Source organism: Notamacropus eugenii, chromosome 2, assembly GCF_028372415.1.
Source record: "Notamacropus eugenii isolate mMacEug1 chromosome 2, mMacEug1.pri_v2, whole genome shotgun sequence".
NCBI classification, from domain to species: domain Eukaryota; kingdom Metazoa; phylum Chordata; class Mammalia; order Diprotodontia; family Macropodidae; genus Notamacropus; species Notamacropus eugenii.
This window is the reverse complement of record NC_092873.1, coordinates 91,221,969-91,240,813: the sequence shown is the minus strand read 5'-3', so window position 1 is coordinate 91,240,813 and position 18,845 is coordinate 91,221,969. Positions and strand designations below refer to the sequence as shown.

The 18,845-nt window shown below is 42.8% G+C and overlaps 1 protein-coding gene across 6 annotated transcripts in view; it reads left to right on the top strand.

Annotated features, from left to right (window-relative positions):
• Positions 1-18,845, top strand: part of SPDEF (SAM pointed domain containing ETS transcription factor) — a 61,197-nt gene that overhangs the window by 35,912 nt on the left and 6,440 nt on the right. For all 6 annotated transcript variants that reach the window (XM_072641804.1, XM_072641807.1, XM_072641806.1 and 3 more), the window contains 2 exons: positions 1,769-2,215; positions 17,683-17,880. In XM_072641804.1, coding sequence (XP_072497905.1) covers positions 1,795-2,215; positions 17,683-17,880 — 619 coding nt within the window. In that variant the 5' untranslated portion in view covers positions 1,769-1,794. The remainder of the gene's footprint in view (positions 1-1,768; positions 2,216-17,682; positions 17,881-18,845) is intronic.

The following is an 18,845-nucleotide window of genomic DNA, read 5'->3' as shown; positions in this document are numbered from 1 at the left end:
TACCCTGGGTACATTTCCTGCCCTTACCCCCTTCCCAGATAACCAATTTTTAAGTATTTAACAGCACAAGCCTATGTATAGTACAACTAGAGGCAAGTTCATCTGTTCTCTGTCTTGTCTCTGAGGACAGAACAGAAGGAAATAGCCTATGTCACCCAGGAAAGAAGGAAGTTAGACTTCTGAAGGCACTTCCTCATCTGTATGTGTATGTATATCTGTATCTCCATATGTATGTATGGAGGTGGAATGGTGCTTGTTTTTTTCCAGTGATATTCAAAAGCTACTGAGTAATTTAGTAGGTTGTATGGATATTTAAAATTAAGGATTGTTGTTAATTCTTGGTTCTAGAAGAGGACCAATGACATTACAAGGATGATGTCTTGACTTGCAAGTGAATTGAATTTAAGTGAGGCAGAGATGTGCAAAGTCATCAGCCTCACTATCTCTTCCAGAATCATCAGAATCCAGTGGCAAGACCTAAGTCAGGATGCCTTGACCTTTTTAAGTGAAGGTTTTTCCCCAGGTCTCAGTTTGTCTGAGGCAATGTCCATTCAGTAGTGAAAGACTAGGTGAGAACTGAGGTAAAAATGGCCCACTTTGCCTTCACAGAAGAATCGATCAGGGAGGGGAAGACCCTCAGAGTTTCTGGCCCCAGAACAGAAATAATTGTTATTTACAATCTGGTCCTAGGCTAGGTTATTTAGGAAAGAGATAGAGAAACTTTTTATCTTTTTTTTTGAAAAATAAATCAGGAAACTGAGGTATCATTGGACCCCCTTAGCCTAGGGGCCTGCCCGGCTTGGAGGCAGAAGGATGGATGATAATATTTCTTGATGGTGTTTCCTGATTGAGTGAGCAGCAGACAAAAAAGGCCAGGGAGATAGGAGACTATGGGGCTACGTATTTGAAACTGGAAGGGACCTTAGAAGTCATCTAGTCCACCGCTTTCATTTTACAGATGACAGAGAGTGACTTGCCCAAGGTCACCCAGGTAGTAAGAGCCAGAACTGGAATTCAAATCCACATCCTTTAGCTCCTAATTGAAGGGGACCTGAGTCTTGGAGGTAACATGGTATCTGTGAAGGGTAAGAATGAGGATCTAACCACAAGGAGTCAGGAATGGCTGACTCTGCCACTCATCTGGGCAATTTACTTAATTTTTCCAAGCCTCAGTTTCCTCAGTTCTCTAATGAGGATAATTATCGTCATACTTCCTGCATCACAGGGCTGTTGTGAGAATCAAATGAGGTCATGTCTGTAAACTGCTTTAAGTGATTATATTAAGTAATATAATTTACTAACTTATATTAAGTAATACGTAAATATCAACTCTGTTATTGTTGATGAAATGTCTCCCCCTCCTCTTTAGATACTCATGAGTTAGCACTTTCACACCTATACACAATTTCCCCTTCTTTCATCAGCATCCTCTAGTGAAGGCAAAGTTCTTTTCCCTCTGCTCCTTGATATAAGTACCGCACCCCCACCATTGGGAGACACTGGACAGAGTACATTGCCCCCTTTCAACCTATCTCTCCCTAGCCATGGTGCATTTCCTTTTTCCAATGGATAGTTTGTATCTTCCATAGCATGTCTGGTCCTCTCACTGCCCAATGACCCTGAACCACTGAGCTCCCTCCCCTGCCTTCTCTGAGCCAGGCAGGGTACCTGCCCAACCCCTTATCCCCCTAACAGGCTTAGCATCCCCCATTGAGGGAGCAGGACCTTGGGGATGAAACTGAAATCCTTCCTCTCCTATCCTCCACAGATACCTCGGTCAACCTGAGTGGAGCCATGGGCAGCGCCAGCCCCGGCCTGAGTGCCCCACCACCAACCCGCTTCCTTTTGCCTGATACAGGACTACGGAACAGCCTGGAAAAGGGGTCAGGGGCTGAGAGAAGAGTCTGGAGCCCCAGCCCTCCTGCCACACCTGAGCAGGGTTTGTCAACCTTCTACCTCTCCTACTTTGATATGCTGTACCCTGAAGAGGGAACCTGGGGGGGAAAGGGTCCCATCGACGAGGACCAGGAAGAGGCCCCCAAGGAGCCAGAGCAGTGCCCCATCATCGATAGCCAGGCCCAGGGGGCTGGTCTAGACTACTCCCCAGGCAACCTGACCCTGGAGGAGCACTCGCTGGAGCAAGTACAGTCCATGGTGGTCGGGGAGGTGCTGAAAGACATCGAGACTGCCTGCAAGCTTCTCAACATCACTGCAGGTCGGGGGCTGGGATGAATGGGCCTTGGGGAGGCTGGGTCCTGGATTTTGGGTCAGGAGGGAAGCTATCAGTCTTTGAAGCCAGAATAAGCCTTAGAGCACTGGAAATATGGGGGAAAGGAGGGGGAGTTCTCATGAAGCTTTGCCCATGCGTACCCCTGCCCCATACATACATACCCCTTGATACTCATCAAGGAAGGAAGCCTCATTCTCTGTCAAGTAGTGCTCTTAAAAAAAATAAAATCTGAGTCTCATGTGGACCCTGCCCACAAACTCTCCTTTATATCAAGTCAAAGTCAGAGGTGAAAGGAACCTTAGAGCCTAGAATGTGCAATATCTGAGTTTAGAACATGGAATCTAGGGATGGATCATCAGAACTTAGAATGAAAGAACATAGATTATCAGAGCTGGAAGATACCTTAAAATATAGAATGTTGTTAACACAAAGAACATAGAATGTCAGAACTGGATGATACCTTAAAATATAGAATGTTGTTAATACAAAGAACCTAGAATGTCAGAGCTGGATGATACCTTAAAATATGGAATGTTGTAAAGGCAAAGAACATAGAATGTCAGAGCTGGATGATACCTTAAAATATAGAATGTTGTTAATACAAAGAACCTAGAATGTCTCAGGTGGAAGGGACCTTAAAATATAGAATGTTAAGACAAAGAATATAGAATGTCAGAACTGCAAGGCACTTCTAGGGACTGTGTAGTCAACCCCTCTTCTATTTTTAAGGAGGGAACTGAGATCTTGAATGCAAGACAGCCGATGACCTCCTTCTATGCCCTCTCCTAAGCTACCCCTTTTTGTGACATCTCCCATTCAAGTCTACTCTTGGTGCATGTCTTGGCGCAAGGGAAAACACTAAGGAACTTGAAGAAACTTGAAGAACTGAGTCCATTCCCTCTGTGGAACCCCAAGACACAATCCTATCTGGATTTCCTTTTTCACTCCTTCCTAATCACAAGCCACACCCCAGAGTTACTAGACCCAGAGACTTTAGACTGGGGCTGATTAGTTGTGGAAGCTGTACTGGTCTCTATGGTTAGATTAAGGAGATCTCAGGATAAAATTCCTGAGCTCTGTAACTTGGCAATTGTGTGCTATGTAAGCAGGGTGGCGTGGTTGAAAAACCTATGGTGATGGGGTCAGAGAACCTGGATTCAAGCTCTCACTGTTGTTGACTGAATTGTGTGATGCTGAGCCTCTTTGGGTTTTCTTCCCCCCTGAAAAATAGGGGTTCGAGAATACTTGCCCTGCCTTGCTTCATGGGGTATGGGAAGGAAGGACGGACTGAGGTATAATACAAATTCACAAGAACAGCATTTGAATCTCAGCTGCTCTGTGTTTGTGTAGGATCTTTGGCAGCTCACTGTTTCTCTCTCTTGGCTCTGATTTTCTCTTTTTGCAAAATGAGCGTTTGGACTGGCAGAACTCTAAGGTTCCTCTCAGCTCCAGAGACTAGGAAAATGCTTAAACTTTAATGCAATTATATAAATGGGAGTTGTGAAATGTATTAGGCTGACAAGTTGGCATCTCCAGAGACTTGTGTGTCTGTTTGGAGAAAGGAAACATTGGAATACGTATTTTCTGTGTGTTGACGTGGGTCTGGGGATCTCCATACGTCTGTGTCTTCATTTCAGTCTCAATCATTTTATGCAATACCCCTGGGCTAGCTACTGGAGAAATGAAGGCACATTTGTTAGTGTGAGTCAGAAGAGCCAGCCTTGCTTTCAGCTGAGGGCTCTAATTCCAATTAACCTTTCCTTGTGGACACCCCCAAAATAGAGGGGTGCAGCCACTCCGTGATCTCCCCTTGCTGCTGCTACTATCCTTTGCCTTGCCTAGACATTGTCCCCCTTACTGCAGAATGACACCATGCTTGTATTTTTTTTTAAGTGTTTCTTTCTTAGCACTTAAGGGATAGGAATGAAAACAAATTTTTTTGTGGAGCATAGGAACAAAGCCTGGGACTTGAGCTGAAGATCATCCTAAGTAATCATTAATAGTAATGTAGCTTCTGGGCTCAATGGCCCTGCGCTTCTAGTATTATTATCCCTAACATTCTTATTCTTATCATCAATAACAATTGTGGTTGTTCCCTCATTTCTGTTGTGCCTGGCTCCTTGTGACCCCATTTGGGATTTTCTTGGCAAAGATACTGGAGTGGTTTGCCATGTCCTTTTCCAATTCATTTTACAGGTAAGGAAACTAAGGCAAGCAGCATGAAGTGACTTGCCCAGGGTCACACAGCTAGTAGTATTAGAGGCCAGATTTGAAGTTAGGTCTTCCTGACTCTAAGCCTGGGGATCTATCTATGCCATCCAGCTACCCCTTTGTAACAATAACTCATACTTGTCTAGTGCTCTGTGGTTTATAGACTGATTTATTCACCACATTCCTGTGTAGTAGGTAGTGGAAATCTTATTATCCTCATTTTACAGATAGGAAACTGACGTTCAAAGAGTAAGGTGATCTGTCCATGACCACACAGCTAGTAAACTTCAAAATCTGGACTTGAACTTTGAGGTTTTGGGGCTCCAAATCCAGTGTTCTTCTTACTGACTTACTCAGAAGGAAACACTTTAAAAATCTTGGGGGGCTAGAAAAATGGAAGTTATTATTTGTAGTATGATATTTGCATAGTATAGTTTATATATAATATATATAGTATGATGTAGTATAGTATTTTGAGGATAATTAGCATTATACCCGGCAATCAGTCCTCCTATCCTCCCAAACAATCATGTTTTTCTTGTCTATCTTTTTCATTTCCTTGAATTACCCTCCCCCACATCTGCCTAATAGCCCTGGAAGAAATCACATACCACATGGACTGGGTCCACTTCAAATTTATGTCATCTGATCTCAACTGGGTTCTCACTGTTGCATGGCAATCCTTTTAATCTTCCCTAACACATTCATGATGCCCACAGTGGCTACTCCAAAGCTTCTAGTCTCTTCTCAAACCTTTCATTACTCTCAGCAGAGGACTTCATTTCAAAATATAAATCATTTTGCTGTGACCTGCCTCTACCCACCCTTCCTCCCTATTCTAAACCTCAAAACCTGCCTTGCCACCCCCTTGCCACCATTTCCTATTATCTTCTTTGCTCCAACCTCTGATGAAGATGTGGCCCTTCCCACCAAGATCAACCATTATACTTAACCCCTTGACCTCTTCTCCTTTTATCTCCTCTAGCAAGCTGCCACTTCAATTATCTTTGCTCAATTTTTAAATTTTTATAGTTAATATTTAATTTTAATTTTCAGTTTCTCCCTATCTATTGACTCCTTCCCTCCTGCTCATCAACGTGCCCAGGTCTTCCCTTAGAAAATTTTCCCTTGAGCCTACTATCCCCTCAAGTTATTATCCAATATCTTTCTTCCCTTTCTTCTCCCCTCACTTATTTCTCTGCCTGTTCTAATCTAGCTTCTAACCTCATCACACAATGGAACATTGAATGAGTGTATCTCACTCAAAGTAAGAATGTGATAAGACCTTAGCCTAAAAGGGCCAGGGTCTTCCACTGTATCCTGGGCTATCTCCAGTCATCCTGATGAATATCTGGCCACTGGACCCAGATGGCTCAAGAGGAGAAAGTGAGGTTGGTGACCTTGCACAGCCCTTCCTCACTGAAATCAAAGTCAACTATAAGTCATGTCATCATCCTGATGTCATGGTCCTCTTCAAGAACTAAGGACAAACACAACGATGGTCCCTTAATTGCTTACTAGGATTAATTACTAACATTTCTCTCAGCCTTCATCCTTCTTGACTTTTCTAAGGCTTCTGACACGGCCAAAACAGCCCCTCCTTTTGGATACTCTCTCCTTTCTGGGTTTCTGTGACAATGCTCTCTCCTAATACTTCTCTTACCTGGTTTCTGCTTCTCAGAATCCTTTGCTGGATCATCACTGCCATGTCCTGCCATGATGTCCCCCAAAGTTCTGCCCGCACTTTCTCTCTGTATACACCCTCTCCCTTGCCAATCTCATTAATTCCTGTGGGTTCAATGATCATCTATATGGAAATCATTCCCAGCTCTATATATTCAATCCATGTCTCTCTCCTGAGCTTCAGGTTTGCATCACCAACCACCTGCTTCTTTTCATATCCCCAGTGGTTAGCACAGTGCCTGGCACATAGTAGGTGCTTCATAAATGTTTATTGATTGATTTGTTGGATAACTCCAACTGCATGTCTCATAAGGCACCTCAAAATTCATTCAGCATATCCAAAACAGAGCTTATTATCTCCCTTTACCAATCTATCCCTCTTCCCATTTTCACTATTTCCAATCACTCAAACTTATAATCTCAAAGTTATCTTGGATTTTTCCCTCTCCCTTACTTTTCATATCCAATCAGTTGCCAATTTTTGCCAATTCTATCTCAACAACAACATCCCTTAGATCTGTTCCCTTCTCTCTACTCACACAGAGGACTCCCTAATTCAAGTCCTCATCCCTTCTTGCCTGGCCTATTGCAACAGCCTCCTAATTGGTCCCTTTATCTCCAGTCTTTTCCCTTCTCTAATCCAGGCTCTCAACAACTGCCAAAATGATAATCCTTTTAAAGCATGGGTCTGATCATGTCACTCTTCTGCTCAAAAAACGTCAATGGCTGCCTTTGCCTCCAGGATAAAATGTCCGTTCCCCTGTCTGACATTTTAATGATCTGATTCCAACCTATCTTTCCAGACTCGTCTCACATTCCTCCTCCTCATATACTTTATGGTCCAGTCAAACTGGTTCATCCGTTGCTCCCTGTACATGACATTCCATCTCAGTTTTCTGTTCCTTTGTCCAGATTTCCCTGGCATTCGATCCTTGCTCACCTCTGCTTCTTGGCATCTCTAGCCCCCTTCAAGGCTCTGCTCAAATGTTCCCTCCAAGATATTTCCTGATCCTTCCTCGTTTTAGAACCTCCCCTAAAATTGCCTTATATAATTGCTTTGTAAATAGTTTTCATTGACTTATCTAGCATTTCATTTCAGTAGAAACATGTTGTTTCTTCCAGTAGAATGTAAATGTCTGGAGAGTAGGCATGGCTTCATTTTTGTCATGGAATTCCCAGACCTCAGTTTCCTGATTGACATAACAAATGCCTATGAATTAAGTAAATGACCTTAGATTTAGAGCTGGGGGAGGGGGAGCAAATAAGCATTTGTATATATTACTATGTGCCATGCACTATGTTAAGTACTTTTTAGGAATATTATGTCATTTGATGATCATAACGACCCTATAAGGTACATGCTATTATCACCCCCATTTTATACTTACATAAACTGAGCTGAAGTTAAGTGACAGGGTCACACATCTAGTAAGTGCTAAGGTTATATTTGAACTCAAGACTTCCTGACTCCAGGTCCTGCATTTTTTCCACTGAACCACTAGCTGAACTTTAGAATCTAGTGCATTCATTTTTACCAGTGAGGAAAGTGAGGTAAATAGAGGTTAAATAATTTGCCCAGGGGCACACAGATAATGTAGCAAGTAGGTTCGTAGGTGTTCGACAAAGCTGAATTTATCAAACCCCAGTCTTCTGACACCAAATCCCATGTTCTCTTTCCCTCTTACTCCACTAGGAGTTTCACAATTGTCTAGGCCATTGAGTAGGTCTTCTCTGGCGAGTAAGATGTCATCTGGCCAAGCACACAATTCTATCAGCCTCCTGTTTTCTTCTCACCACTCAAGCTGGGTGCTTTCTTAGCTCCTCCCACCAACTTTCCAAGCCAGTACTTCTGGCAGCCTTCATTCATTTGACTGTGGGTAAGCTCACTCAGGGAAATAGTCACAGGTTTGCCAGACCACATGCTGAACAATGTACAGGCCTCACCAAAGGTGGGATGAGGTATTTGTACGCCATGGGCAAAGTTTGAAGTTTATTCCCTGCTGCTAGTCACTTTTTACTGGTAGCTTTGAGCCTTTTCTGTAATGCATATGTCTTGACCTTTCATAAAATAAAAGTCTCACAGCTACAGAAAATGGGATTTTCTGGCACTAAAATATGTACCTATGTAGGAAGGAATATGAAAGTGCTCTTTGTTGCATCCCGTCCTCTTTGCCTGCTAGACTTCTGTTCCCTAATGACTGAGTGTAAAGTGGGTTAGACTTGGAAGTTAAAAAAAAAATGGGTTCAAATCTTGGCTGTGTCACTGATGACTTATGTGACCCTGGGCAAGTCCCTTCCCATCACTGAGTTGTGATTTCCTCATCTGCAAAATGGAGATATTAATATTTTTTCTGGGTGGCTGTAAGGAATGTATCAATTATATGTAGTGTGTACATTGAATGTATCAGTCAATCAATCAAAAAGTATTTCTTAAGTGCTTGCTGTATGCCAGACTCTGGACTAAGTTCTGGAAATATAAGGAAAGGCGAAATTCTTGCCCTCAGGGAGTACACACACACACACACACACACACACACACATCACATATTCACAATACATATATGTGTATGTATCTTCATATGTGTGTATATATGTATGTGTATATCTGCGTGTCTATATGTATGTGTAGATACACATATACACACATGTGTCTATATGTATATATGTGTGTATACAAACACACTCATACACACAAACATATGTATATACACATATGAGACAGTTGGGGTTAAGTGACTTGCTCAGGGTTACACATCTAATAAGTGTTGTGTCTGAGGCCAAATTTAAACCCAGGTTCTACTGACTCCAGGGCGGGTGCTCTATCCATTAGGGAGCTTATATTTTAACAGGAAAGATAACAAACATGTAAATAACTAGGTATGTGTAAGATAAATGAAATGTGTCATAGATAGAAGGTACTTTGAGAGGGGAAGGCATTAAGGGTAAGAATGTACTTTGTAAACTTTCAAGTACCCTATAAATGTGAGCTATTATTATAACCCCCAGACCTGGCTCTGGTCATGGTAACATACCATCCTGAAATCCTCAAGGGGGTGGGGTGGGGAGGTGAGTGGGTTATTTTGCCCTTGTCTCCTAGATTCTCTTTTTGTCTCATATGACACTGCTCTCTCTTGATTCTCTGTAAGAGTATGTCTTGGTCAGTCAGGCAATAAGCATTTATTAAGTGCCTACTATGTGCCAGATACTTTGCTAAGTGCCAAGAATAGGAAGAAAGGCAAAAGATAGTCATTGTTTTCAGGAAGCTCATAGTCTGATGAAGTAGCTATGCATGAGCAAGCTATATAAAGGATACATGGGAGATAATCCATACAGGAAAGGCATTAATATTTTAAAATTTTAATATTTTATTTTTCCCCAATTACCTGTAAAAACTATTTTTAAAATTCATTAAAAATTGTTTTTGAGTCCCAAATTCTCTCCCTCCCTCCCCTAGTCATTGAGAAGGCAAGCAATTTGACACAGGTTATAATGCGCAGTCATGTAATATGTATTTCCATGTTAGTCGTATTGTGAAAGAAAATACAGACAAAACCCCCCAGAAAATAAAGAAAAGGTATGTTTCAATCTGCATTCAGACTCCATCTGTTCTTTCTCTAGAGGTGGATAGCATTTTTCATCACAAGTCCTTCAGAATTGTCTTGGATCATGATATTACTGAGAATAGTGAAGTCATTCACAGTAGATTATCATGCAATATTATGGTTACTGTGCACAGAGTTCTCCTGGTCCTGTTCATTTCACTTTGCATCAGTTCATGTAAGTCTTTCCAGGTTTTTTGGAGAGCATCATGCTTGTCATTTCTTATAGCACAATAGTATTCCATCACAATCGTATACAACTTGTTCAGCCATTCCCCAATTAATAGATATCCCCTCAATTTCCAATTCTTTGCCCCCACTAAAAGAACTGCTATAAATATTTATGTATGTATAAGTCCTTTTCCTTTTTTTCAAATCTCTTTAGGATACAGATCCAATAGTGGTATTGCTTGGTCAAAGGCTGTGCATGCTTTTATAGCTGAAATTAAGGAGGATATAACTCATTAAGGGGGATCTAGAAAAACTTCTTAGGAGAAACATTTTTCTTTACAGAAAGATTTCTTTTAGAAGGTCCTTAAGGTTTGAAGGAAGCCAGGAGGTAGAGATGAGGAAGAAAAAAATTCCAGAAATGTAGGACAGTCTATGAAAATAACCAGAATCAGGAGATAAATTATCTTCTTCAAGTAACAACAAGTAGGCTGGTGTCATTAGATCGGAGTATGTAGTGGGTTTAAAAGACTGGAAAGGTAAAAAAAAAATTGATAAAAAGCCAAAGTAAAACATGGGGGCAGCAAATTGATAAAAAAAAAAAAGAAGAAGAAGAAGAAGAAGACTGAAAGTAGGAGGCAGTCCATTTATGAAGGGTTTTGAATATCAAACAAAGGATTTTATATTTGATCCTGGAAATAATCTGGAACTACTGGAGCTTATTGAGTCAAGGGGTCAGGCATGGTAAGAATTGAATTTCTAGAAGATCAATTTCAGAATTGGGTAGAGGATTGATTGTAGTGGGAGAGAGACTTGAAGTTGGAAGAACAACCAGAAGCTTGTTGCAAGTCTAGTGATGTAGTGAGGGTCTGCACCAAGGTGGTGACTGTGTAAGCAAACAGAAGGGGATGTATTTGAGAGAGATGGCAAAGGTAGAAAGAACAAACTTGGTAACAGATTGGGTCACACAGTGACGGAGTAGGGGTGATCAAGAGTGAGGAATCAGGGGTGACACCTAGGTTGGGAATATGGATGACTAGAAAGATAGTGGTGCCTTTGACAGTAATAGGAAAGTTAGAAAGAAGGGAAGGTTGGTGGGAGAAGGGAGAGCAAGAGATAATGAATTCAGTTTTGGAAATGTTGAGTTTAAGATGTCTGTGGAACATCCAGTTTGATATGTCCTATAGGTAATAGGAGGTGTAAGTTTGGAAGTCGTTGGAGTGGTTAGCTCTGGATAAGTAGATCTGACAATCATCAACACAGAGATGATATTGATAGAGACTGAATCCATGGGAGCTACTGAAATCATTCAGTGTGTCTAGCATATGTTTGCAGCTAGGTGACTAGGAGGATAGAGTGCCAGGCCTGAAGACTCATCTTCCTGAGTTCAAATCTAGCCTCAGACATGTATTAACTGTGTGAGCCTGGGGCCATGGAGAGTCATTCCCTTGGAATGTAGCATGGCTGAATAAATGTTTGTTGAAATGGTCTAATACAAAATAATGCCATAAAAATAATGCAGAATAGGAGTCCCTGAGCCCTGGGTCTGCATGTGTTTGAATCTCTCTGTCTCCTGACCTGTTCTTACCCAGAGTTCCCATCTGCACTAGCATGTCCCTAACCACTGAACCTTAATCCCTCCCTGCCCTAGGAACAGAGCAGCCCCCACCTGGGCTTTATAGCTATCTACACATGGGGCTCTGCTTCCTTTTTTCCTCCATTTTCTAGGGAGGTCTCTTGCAGGTGAGAGTGAGATGAAGCCCCCAAAGCAGTCCTCCCATCGGGGGAGACAAGAAGCTGAGCCTTTCCCTCCCTTCCTCCCCCCACTTCAGTTCTATTCTCTCTTTCTCCCTCCAGTCCCTCACCCCAGGGAGGTCACCCAAACCCTATACGAGTCCCTGGTCGGCTGGAAAGCCCTTGCATTCTCACCCTCTCCACTCCTGGCCCCAGGTGATCCCAGGGAGGTGCCTCTGTTCCCTAAACAATGGAGACACAAACAAATTGCTTTGACATGGGCAAGAAAATGGTCTGATTAAGCAGGGGCAGCTGAGGCGGGTCATCGGACCCTGGGCACTGGGCCCTTGGGTCTGGGTGTTCATTAGGAGAGCCCCATTGTGTGCCTGCTTTCCCTACCCCCGCTGCCTACTCCTCCCTGCCAACCAAACTGGGTATTGAGAATGGGGATGGGAAGGGGGGAAGAGGGAGAGAAACGGAGGAAGGACTCAGAGCTCTCTCTCCTTCCCTGCCTTGCAGTCAGGCTGGCCGGGCCCTGCTGTTAAATCATGTTATCACAGAATCTGAGTTGGAAGGGAACTCGATTTTTATCTAGTCCAACCTGTTCCCTTCTGGCACATCCTTGGCATGAGTTCCTCCAGGCTCTGTGTAATGAACCCCAGGAGAGGGGAATCCCCCACCTCCTCAGGTAGCCCCTTTCACCTTCAAATGGCTTTGGTTTTGGAGAGATTCTTCTGTATAACCTGCTGAACTCTGTCTATACCTCTCCCCAAAGCCACCAAGGGAGGAGCAAAGGAACCTTGCTGCCAGTGGAGGTAAGGACCCTCTGAGGAGATGCCCAAACATCGCTGGCTTAACGCCAGGCTCAGGCTAGTTCTCATTCTCCTACACTGGAGGAGGTGAGAGGGAGATCGGGGCAGAAACTAGGCTAGCCCAGACGCAGCTGTGAAATCGATTGTTTATTTTCCAGTGCCTCTTCCTCCCCCATTTGCCCTTTTATGTAATAATAGCAGAAACTGTAGAACACTCAAGGCGAGGAGAAAACGTTTCCAACCCTTTCTTTTTACAGATGAGGAAAGTGAGGCAAACAGAAGTTAAGTGACATGCCTCCAGCTACATAAATATTAAAAATAACAGAGCCAAGTTTCAAATCCAGATCCTCTCACTCCAAATCCAGTGTTATTGCTATGATTCCAATTTTTCTAGAGAAAACCAAAATTTTAAATGTGACTCTCAGGCTCACGATCTTAAGCTATCCTCCCCCTCCAGGTCAAGGGCTGTTATCTTCATCTTACAGATTAGGGAGTTGAGAGAGGAGAGAAGCTGAATAAACCGGGATAGCTGAGATCCAATGGATAGAGTACTTGAGCTGGAGTCAGGAACACCTGAGTTCAAATTTGGCCATTTACTAGCTGTGTAACCCTGGGCAAGTCACTTACCCTCGGTTTCCTCATCTCTAAAATGGGAATGCTAATAGCACCTATCTTCCAAGGTTGTTGTGAGGAACAAATGAGATAGTATTTGTAAAACACCTGGCACATAGCAAGCACTCTATGAATATTAGCTATTATTATTACTGTTTTCATTCAAGGTCATATTTATCTCCACTATAACTCAATGCACTCTATCCCTAGGTAGAAATGAGTCCCTAGGTCAGAAAAGAGACCAAGCAAGCTCTATCCCACTTAAGATCCCATGCCAGACCCCTTGGTCTACTTTGGGGGTTACTGTTGTTTAGTCATTTCCGACTTTTCATGACCCCATTGGGGATTTTCTTGCCAAAGACACTTATTAGCATCTTAGAGGTGTTGGATAGTATGAATGAAGCAGAAAGATCATTGGTCTTGGAGCTGGAAGTTTCTAAACTTGGAGGCCCAAGGGTCCACAGCTTCCTCATCTGTAAAATGGAAGGGTTGGACTAAATGATTCTAAGTCCCCTTGCCATTCTGACATCCTGTGACTTCACAACTGCAGTCCCCAGATTGTACTTAGGGCCAGTAGGATTCACCAATTCTCCCAGATTCTCTTGACCAGAGTACACAATTTTCCGTAATACATTTACCAACAAAGGTTGGATTTTATGTAAAGGAAGGAAAGAAAGAAAAAGGCACACAGTACTGAGCTGCTGAATTACAGCTTAGCCTAAAATAATCCAAATCTAGACATGAAGACCAATTCATGATTATAGTGTCATAGAACTGTGGCCACCTGCCAATTGATAACATTTTAATATTTCTTCCTATTATATAAAATGCTTTTTGGAGAACCAATCAGTGACTTTAAGTGGAGTAGGCCAGTATTTCCTATGGTCATTAGTCCACTATATCAGCCAAATTCTACTTAGGTTGATATGGGAAAAGTTAACCTCCCTCCACCCAGGAAATAATCAGTCAATAACCATTTATTAAGCACCTACTATGTACCAGACCCTGTGCTAAGCATTGGGAGGTACAAAAAAGGCAAAAAACCCTGCTCTCAAGGAGCTCACAATCTAATGGAATTGGTGACAAACAAAAATGTACAAATGAGCTATATATGGAAAAAATAAGAAATAGTTAACAGAGAGAAGGCACAGAAGAATTAAGAGGGATTGGGAAAGGCTTCCTGTAGAAGATGAGATTTTAGTTGGGACTTGAAGGAAGCCAGGAAACAGAGATGAAGAGGGAGAGCATTCCAGGCACAAGGTACTATCAGAGAAACTTCCCAGAGATACCCAGATGGAGTTACTTGTTTGAGGAATATCAAGGAGGTTAGTGTTACTGGATCACAGTATGTGATGGGAAGTAAGATATAAAAAAACTGGAAAGGTAGGATGGGGCCCATTTATGAAGGGCTTTGAATACCAGACAAAGGATTTTCTATTTGATCCTGGAGGGGAGAGGGTGCCACTTGAGTTTATTGAGTATGTGTATGTGTGTGTGTGTGTGTGTGTGTGTGTGTGTGTATGTGTGTGTGGCGGGGAAGGCGGGTCATGTAACTGTTAAACCTGAGCTTTAGGAAAATCTAAATGGAGGATGGGTTGGAATGGGGAAAGATTTGAAGCAGGTAGACTCATCATCAGGCTATTGCAATAATCAGGGTGTGAGGTAATGAGGGTCTGTACCAGAGTGATGATGGTATCACAGCAGAGAAGGGGATATATAATTGAGAGATGTTGCAAAAGTGAAGTTGCCAAGTGTTGGCAAATACGGGTGGTGAGAGACAGTGAGGAGTTGAGGATGACACTTAGGTTTTATCCAGCCTGAGGATGGTGTGACCCTCAGCAGTAATAGAGAGGTTAGGAAGGGGAAAAGATACTGAGTTCCATTTTGGATACATTAAGTTTAAGATGTCTATTGGTTGTTGTGTTTGTCCTTTGTTCTCAAAGAGGACCATGACATTAAGATGATGACTTGACTTGCAGTTGACTTTGATTTGAGTGAGGGAGGGCTGTGCAAGGTCATCAACCTCACTTTCTTCTTCTGAGCCATCTGGGTCCAGTGGCCTGATATTCATCAGGACAACTGGAGACAGCCCAGATGCAATGTGAGACCCTGGCCCTTTTAGGCTAAGGTCTTATAAGATGTCTATTGGACTTCCAGTTTGAAATGCTCTAAAAGGCAATTGGAAATGTGAAATTTGGAGGACAGCAGAGACGTTAGAACAAGGTATGTAGATTTGAGAATCATCAGCATAGAGACAGTCACTGAATCCATGGGAGCTGATGAACTCACCAAGTGAAGTAGTATAGAGGGAGAAGAGAAGAGGGTCCAGGACAGAACCCCCGAGGGACACCTACAGTTAAAGGCTGTGATCTGGAAGAAGATCTAGCAAAGATGATTGAAAAGGAACAATCAGATAGGTAGAAGGAGAACCAGGAGAGAGTGGTGTCCTGAAAACCAAGCAAGAAGAGAATATCAACAAGAGGGTGGTCAACAATGTCAAAGACTTCAAAGAGGTCAAGAGGAAGGAAGATTAAGAAAAGTTCCCTGCTAACTTTGGAGAGAGTAGTTTGAGGGCAATGATAGGTTGGAAACCAGATTGTAAAGGACTGTGTAAGAAGTGAGTGAGAGTACAGAAAGTGGAGGCATCGATTACACGTGACCTTTATAAGAAGTTGACCACAGAGGGCAGAAGACATAGGGCAATAGTGGGGATGAGAAGATCATGGACGGGTTTTTTGAGGGTGGGGATAGACGGTCATATTTGCAGGTTGTAGGAAAGAAGCCCGTAGACTGGAAGACATTGAAGATAAGTGATGGAGTGGAGATTATAGAGGGGGCAACCTATTGGAGAAGAGGATAAAGAAAGAGGTCTATTTTGCAGAGAGAAGGGTTAACTTTGGTAAAGAAAAAAAAAAGTAAGGCCACCTTTTTGTGTAAGATAAGAGGTGGAGGCAATAGTATCAGAAGGCATCTGAGTGATATGCAATGAAGAGGAGAGAAGAGGAAAGAAACACAGTAAATGGACCTCAATTTTTTCTGTGAAATATAAGGCAAGGTTCTCAACTGAGAAAATGGGAGGAGAAGAAGCCTTGGGAAGTTTGAGGAGAGATGAAAAGGTTTGGAAGGGCCACTGTGGAGAGTGGGACAGTGACCTAATAAAGGAGTTGTAGAAGGATTGCCCAGTAGGAAGGAGGTCCCAATTGAAGATATGTAAAGTAGATTTGTAGTGGACCCAATCAGGATGGTTGTGTGATTTTCTGTACCTATGTTAAACATAGGAGACATGCAGGAGCTTTGGAGAAGACAGATGGGAGTCATCCAAGACTGAGATTTAGCAGGGTCCAATCAGCAATATGCCACCTGAGCCTTTCACAAATTTTCAATATACATCCATAGCACCAGGGGACAATGTGGTCTAATGGACAAAGAATTGGCCTCCAGATTCAGGGAGACTTGCCTATTATATAATAAGGGTTGTGGGATCCTAGGCAAGTCTCTACAGTTATAAGTTTCAGAGAAGGCAGAAAAAGTACATTCACAACACCAATGAAATCACAATTCCAACACCATCTCATCTTAAGATCTCAGGGCCCATCCAGGCTGCCGTGTGTTCTCTCCATTTAGTCAATATTAAATGGGCATCCAGAATTAAATACATATTCCAGAGTTGCTCTGAAGGTGATTTCTTTTAACCAAGGCTAAGGCTCAAGTAACTTTTGACAGCCATATGTTATGACTCATATTGGACTTTCTTAAAAAAAAAAAAAAACCCTTTTCTAAAAAACAAAATTTTTTCCCAACCCATGAACTGCTGCTATATATCCACCTCATCCTTGTGAAGTTGACTTTTTGAACCCAAGTCTAAGATTTTTACATTTATTCTTAAGAAATTTTACCTTAAACAGAACATTCTCAAAGATGCAAACACACATTCAGGACCTAAAAGAATGAATCTCTAGTGCTAGAGTTTCATGCTCTCTGGCAGCCTATGGGAAGGATATCTCTGTTGGGAGCAAGGGAGCTTTGTCTGAGGGGACTCTTCAAATCATGGCATTAGTGTCAATAAGTATTTCACATAATTGGAAGGGTTCTCAGAGGTCATCCAAGAATATCCTCCATTGTTCGTTTATTATGTGCCTGGTCATATGCTAGGCACTGAAGGAGATACAGGGAAGATTAAACATGCATACCCCACCTTCAGAGGTCTGGTTGGCAGAGATAAGGTACCTATGTCCTGTATCCTGGGGCAGCTAGGTGGTGCAGTCAATAGAGTTCTGGGCCTGGAATCGGAAAGACTCATCCGCCTGAGTTCAAATCTGGCCTCAGACACTTACTTGATGTATGACCCTGGGCAAGTTACCTAACCCTGTTTGCTTTAGTTTCCTCTTCTGTAAAATGAACTTGAGAAGGAAATAGCAAACCACTCCAGTATCTTTGCCAAGAAAACCCCAAATGGAGTCATGAAGAGTCAGACATACCAAGTCCTATGAAAAGGACCAATGAAAGGTGTACATGGTAGGGAGGTGCAGGGAAAGGGAGTAGAGAAGCGTCACTACCCTTCCCAGAGGGCCTTCCTCCCTATGTGTAGGCATTGTAGTCTTAGGAACTGAGAACAAAGCTTCTCCCCCTACAGACCCCAGTGACTGGAGTCCAGGGAACGTACAGAAGTGGCTGCTTTGGACAGAACACCAGTACCGACTGCCTCCAGTGGGCAAAGCCTTCCAAGAGTTGGGAGGCAAGGAACTGTGTGCCATGTCAGAGGAGCAGTTCCGCCAGCGCTCACCCCTCTGTGGGGATATTCTGCATGCCCACTTAGACATCTGGAAATCAGGTAGGCATGGGCAGGAGCAGAGGGGTAATGGGGCAAAGGCTGGGCTACATAAACCCAGGGGGAAACTGCTCTCCTGCTGCTCCTTACGGGCCCTTGCTATCCACTATGACATCCCACCCTACGATGACCCTTACCCTGGAATAGAATACACCAAGAAGATGCACCTGGGCTCTAAGTGAGAGGTCATCTACTCTCTTCTAGGGAAAATATCCCTTTACCTTTCACTCTAGTTGGGACATATGTCCTTTGATCTTGGCCCCCAAGCCCATTTTCTGCTTCATCCCCATTCCCTAATATCATAAATGGGACATTGAATTTGCATTCAGAAGGCACAGGTTCAAATCCCACCTCAGACGCAAGATAGCTATATTAGTCATTTAACTTCTCTGTGCCTCAGTTTTCTTGTATGCAAAATGAACTCAGTGGCTTATAAGTTCCCTTCCAGCTTTAAATCTATGATTCTCTGTTCCAAACTTACCTGTAGTCCCATTCTCAATCCTGATTCCTTTCCTTTTCCCATCTTCAGTACCAACTTCAGTCCTGTCCTAACTCCTATTATACTTTCGACTCCAATTCCCTCAGTTATCCTGGGTCACCCTCTTATGGATGAACTCCAATGTCCCAATATTCCATGGTACACCTAGAACTGAACACTCCCGATGTGCCCTATCTCCTCGTTCTTTCTGGACACCATTCCTCTCTTATTAGGTTATTTTTCCATACTACTGACATACTCACTTTGAGCTTTGCCATTCACTGTCCTGACTTGGAAGGAAGCAATGTGTTCCAAGAGAAAGAAGACTGACTCAGAGTCGGAGGGCATGGGTTTCAATCTCTTCTCTAATGCTGATTCCCTGTGTGATCTAGGATAAATCGTTGTACTTTCCTAGCCTAAGTTTCCTCATATGTAAAATGAGAGGACTGCACTTGGTGGTCTCTGAGGTCCCTTCCAATGCCAGGCCAAG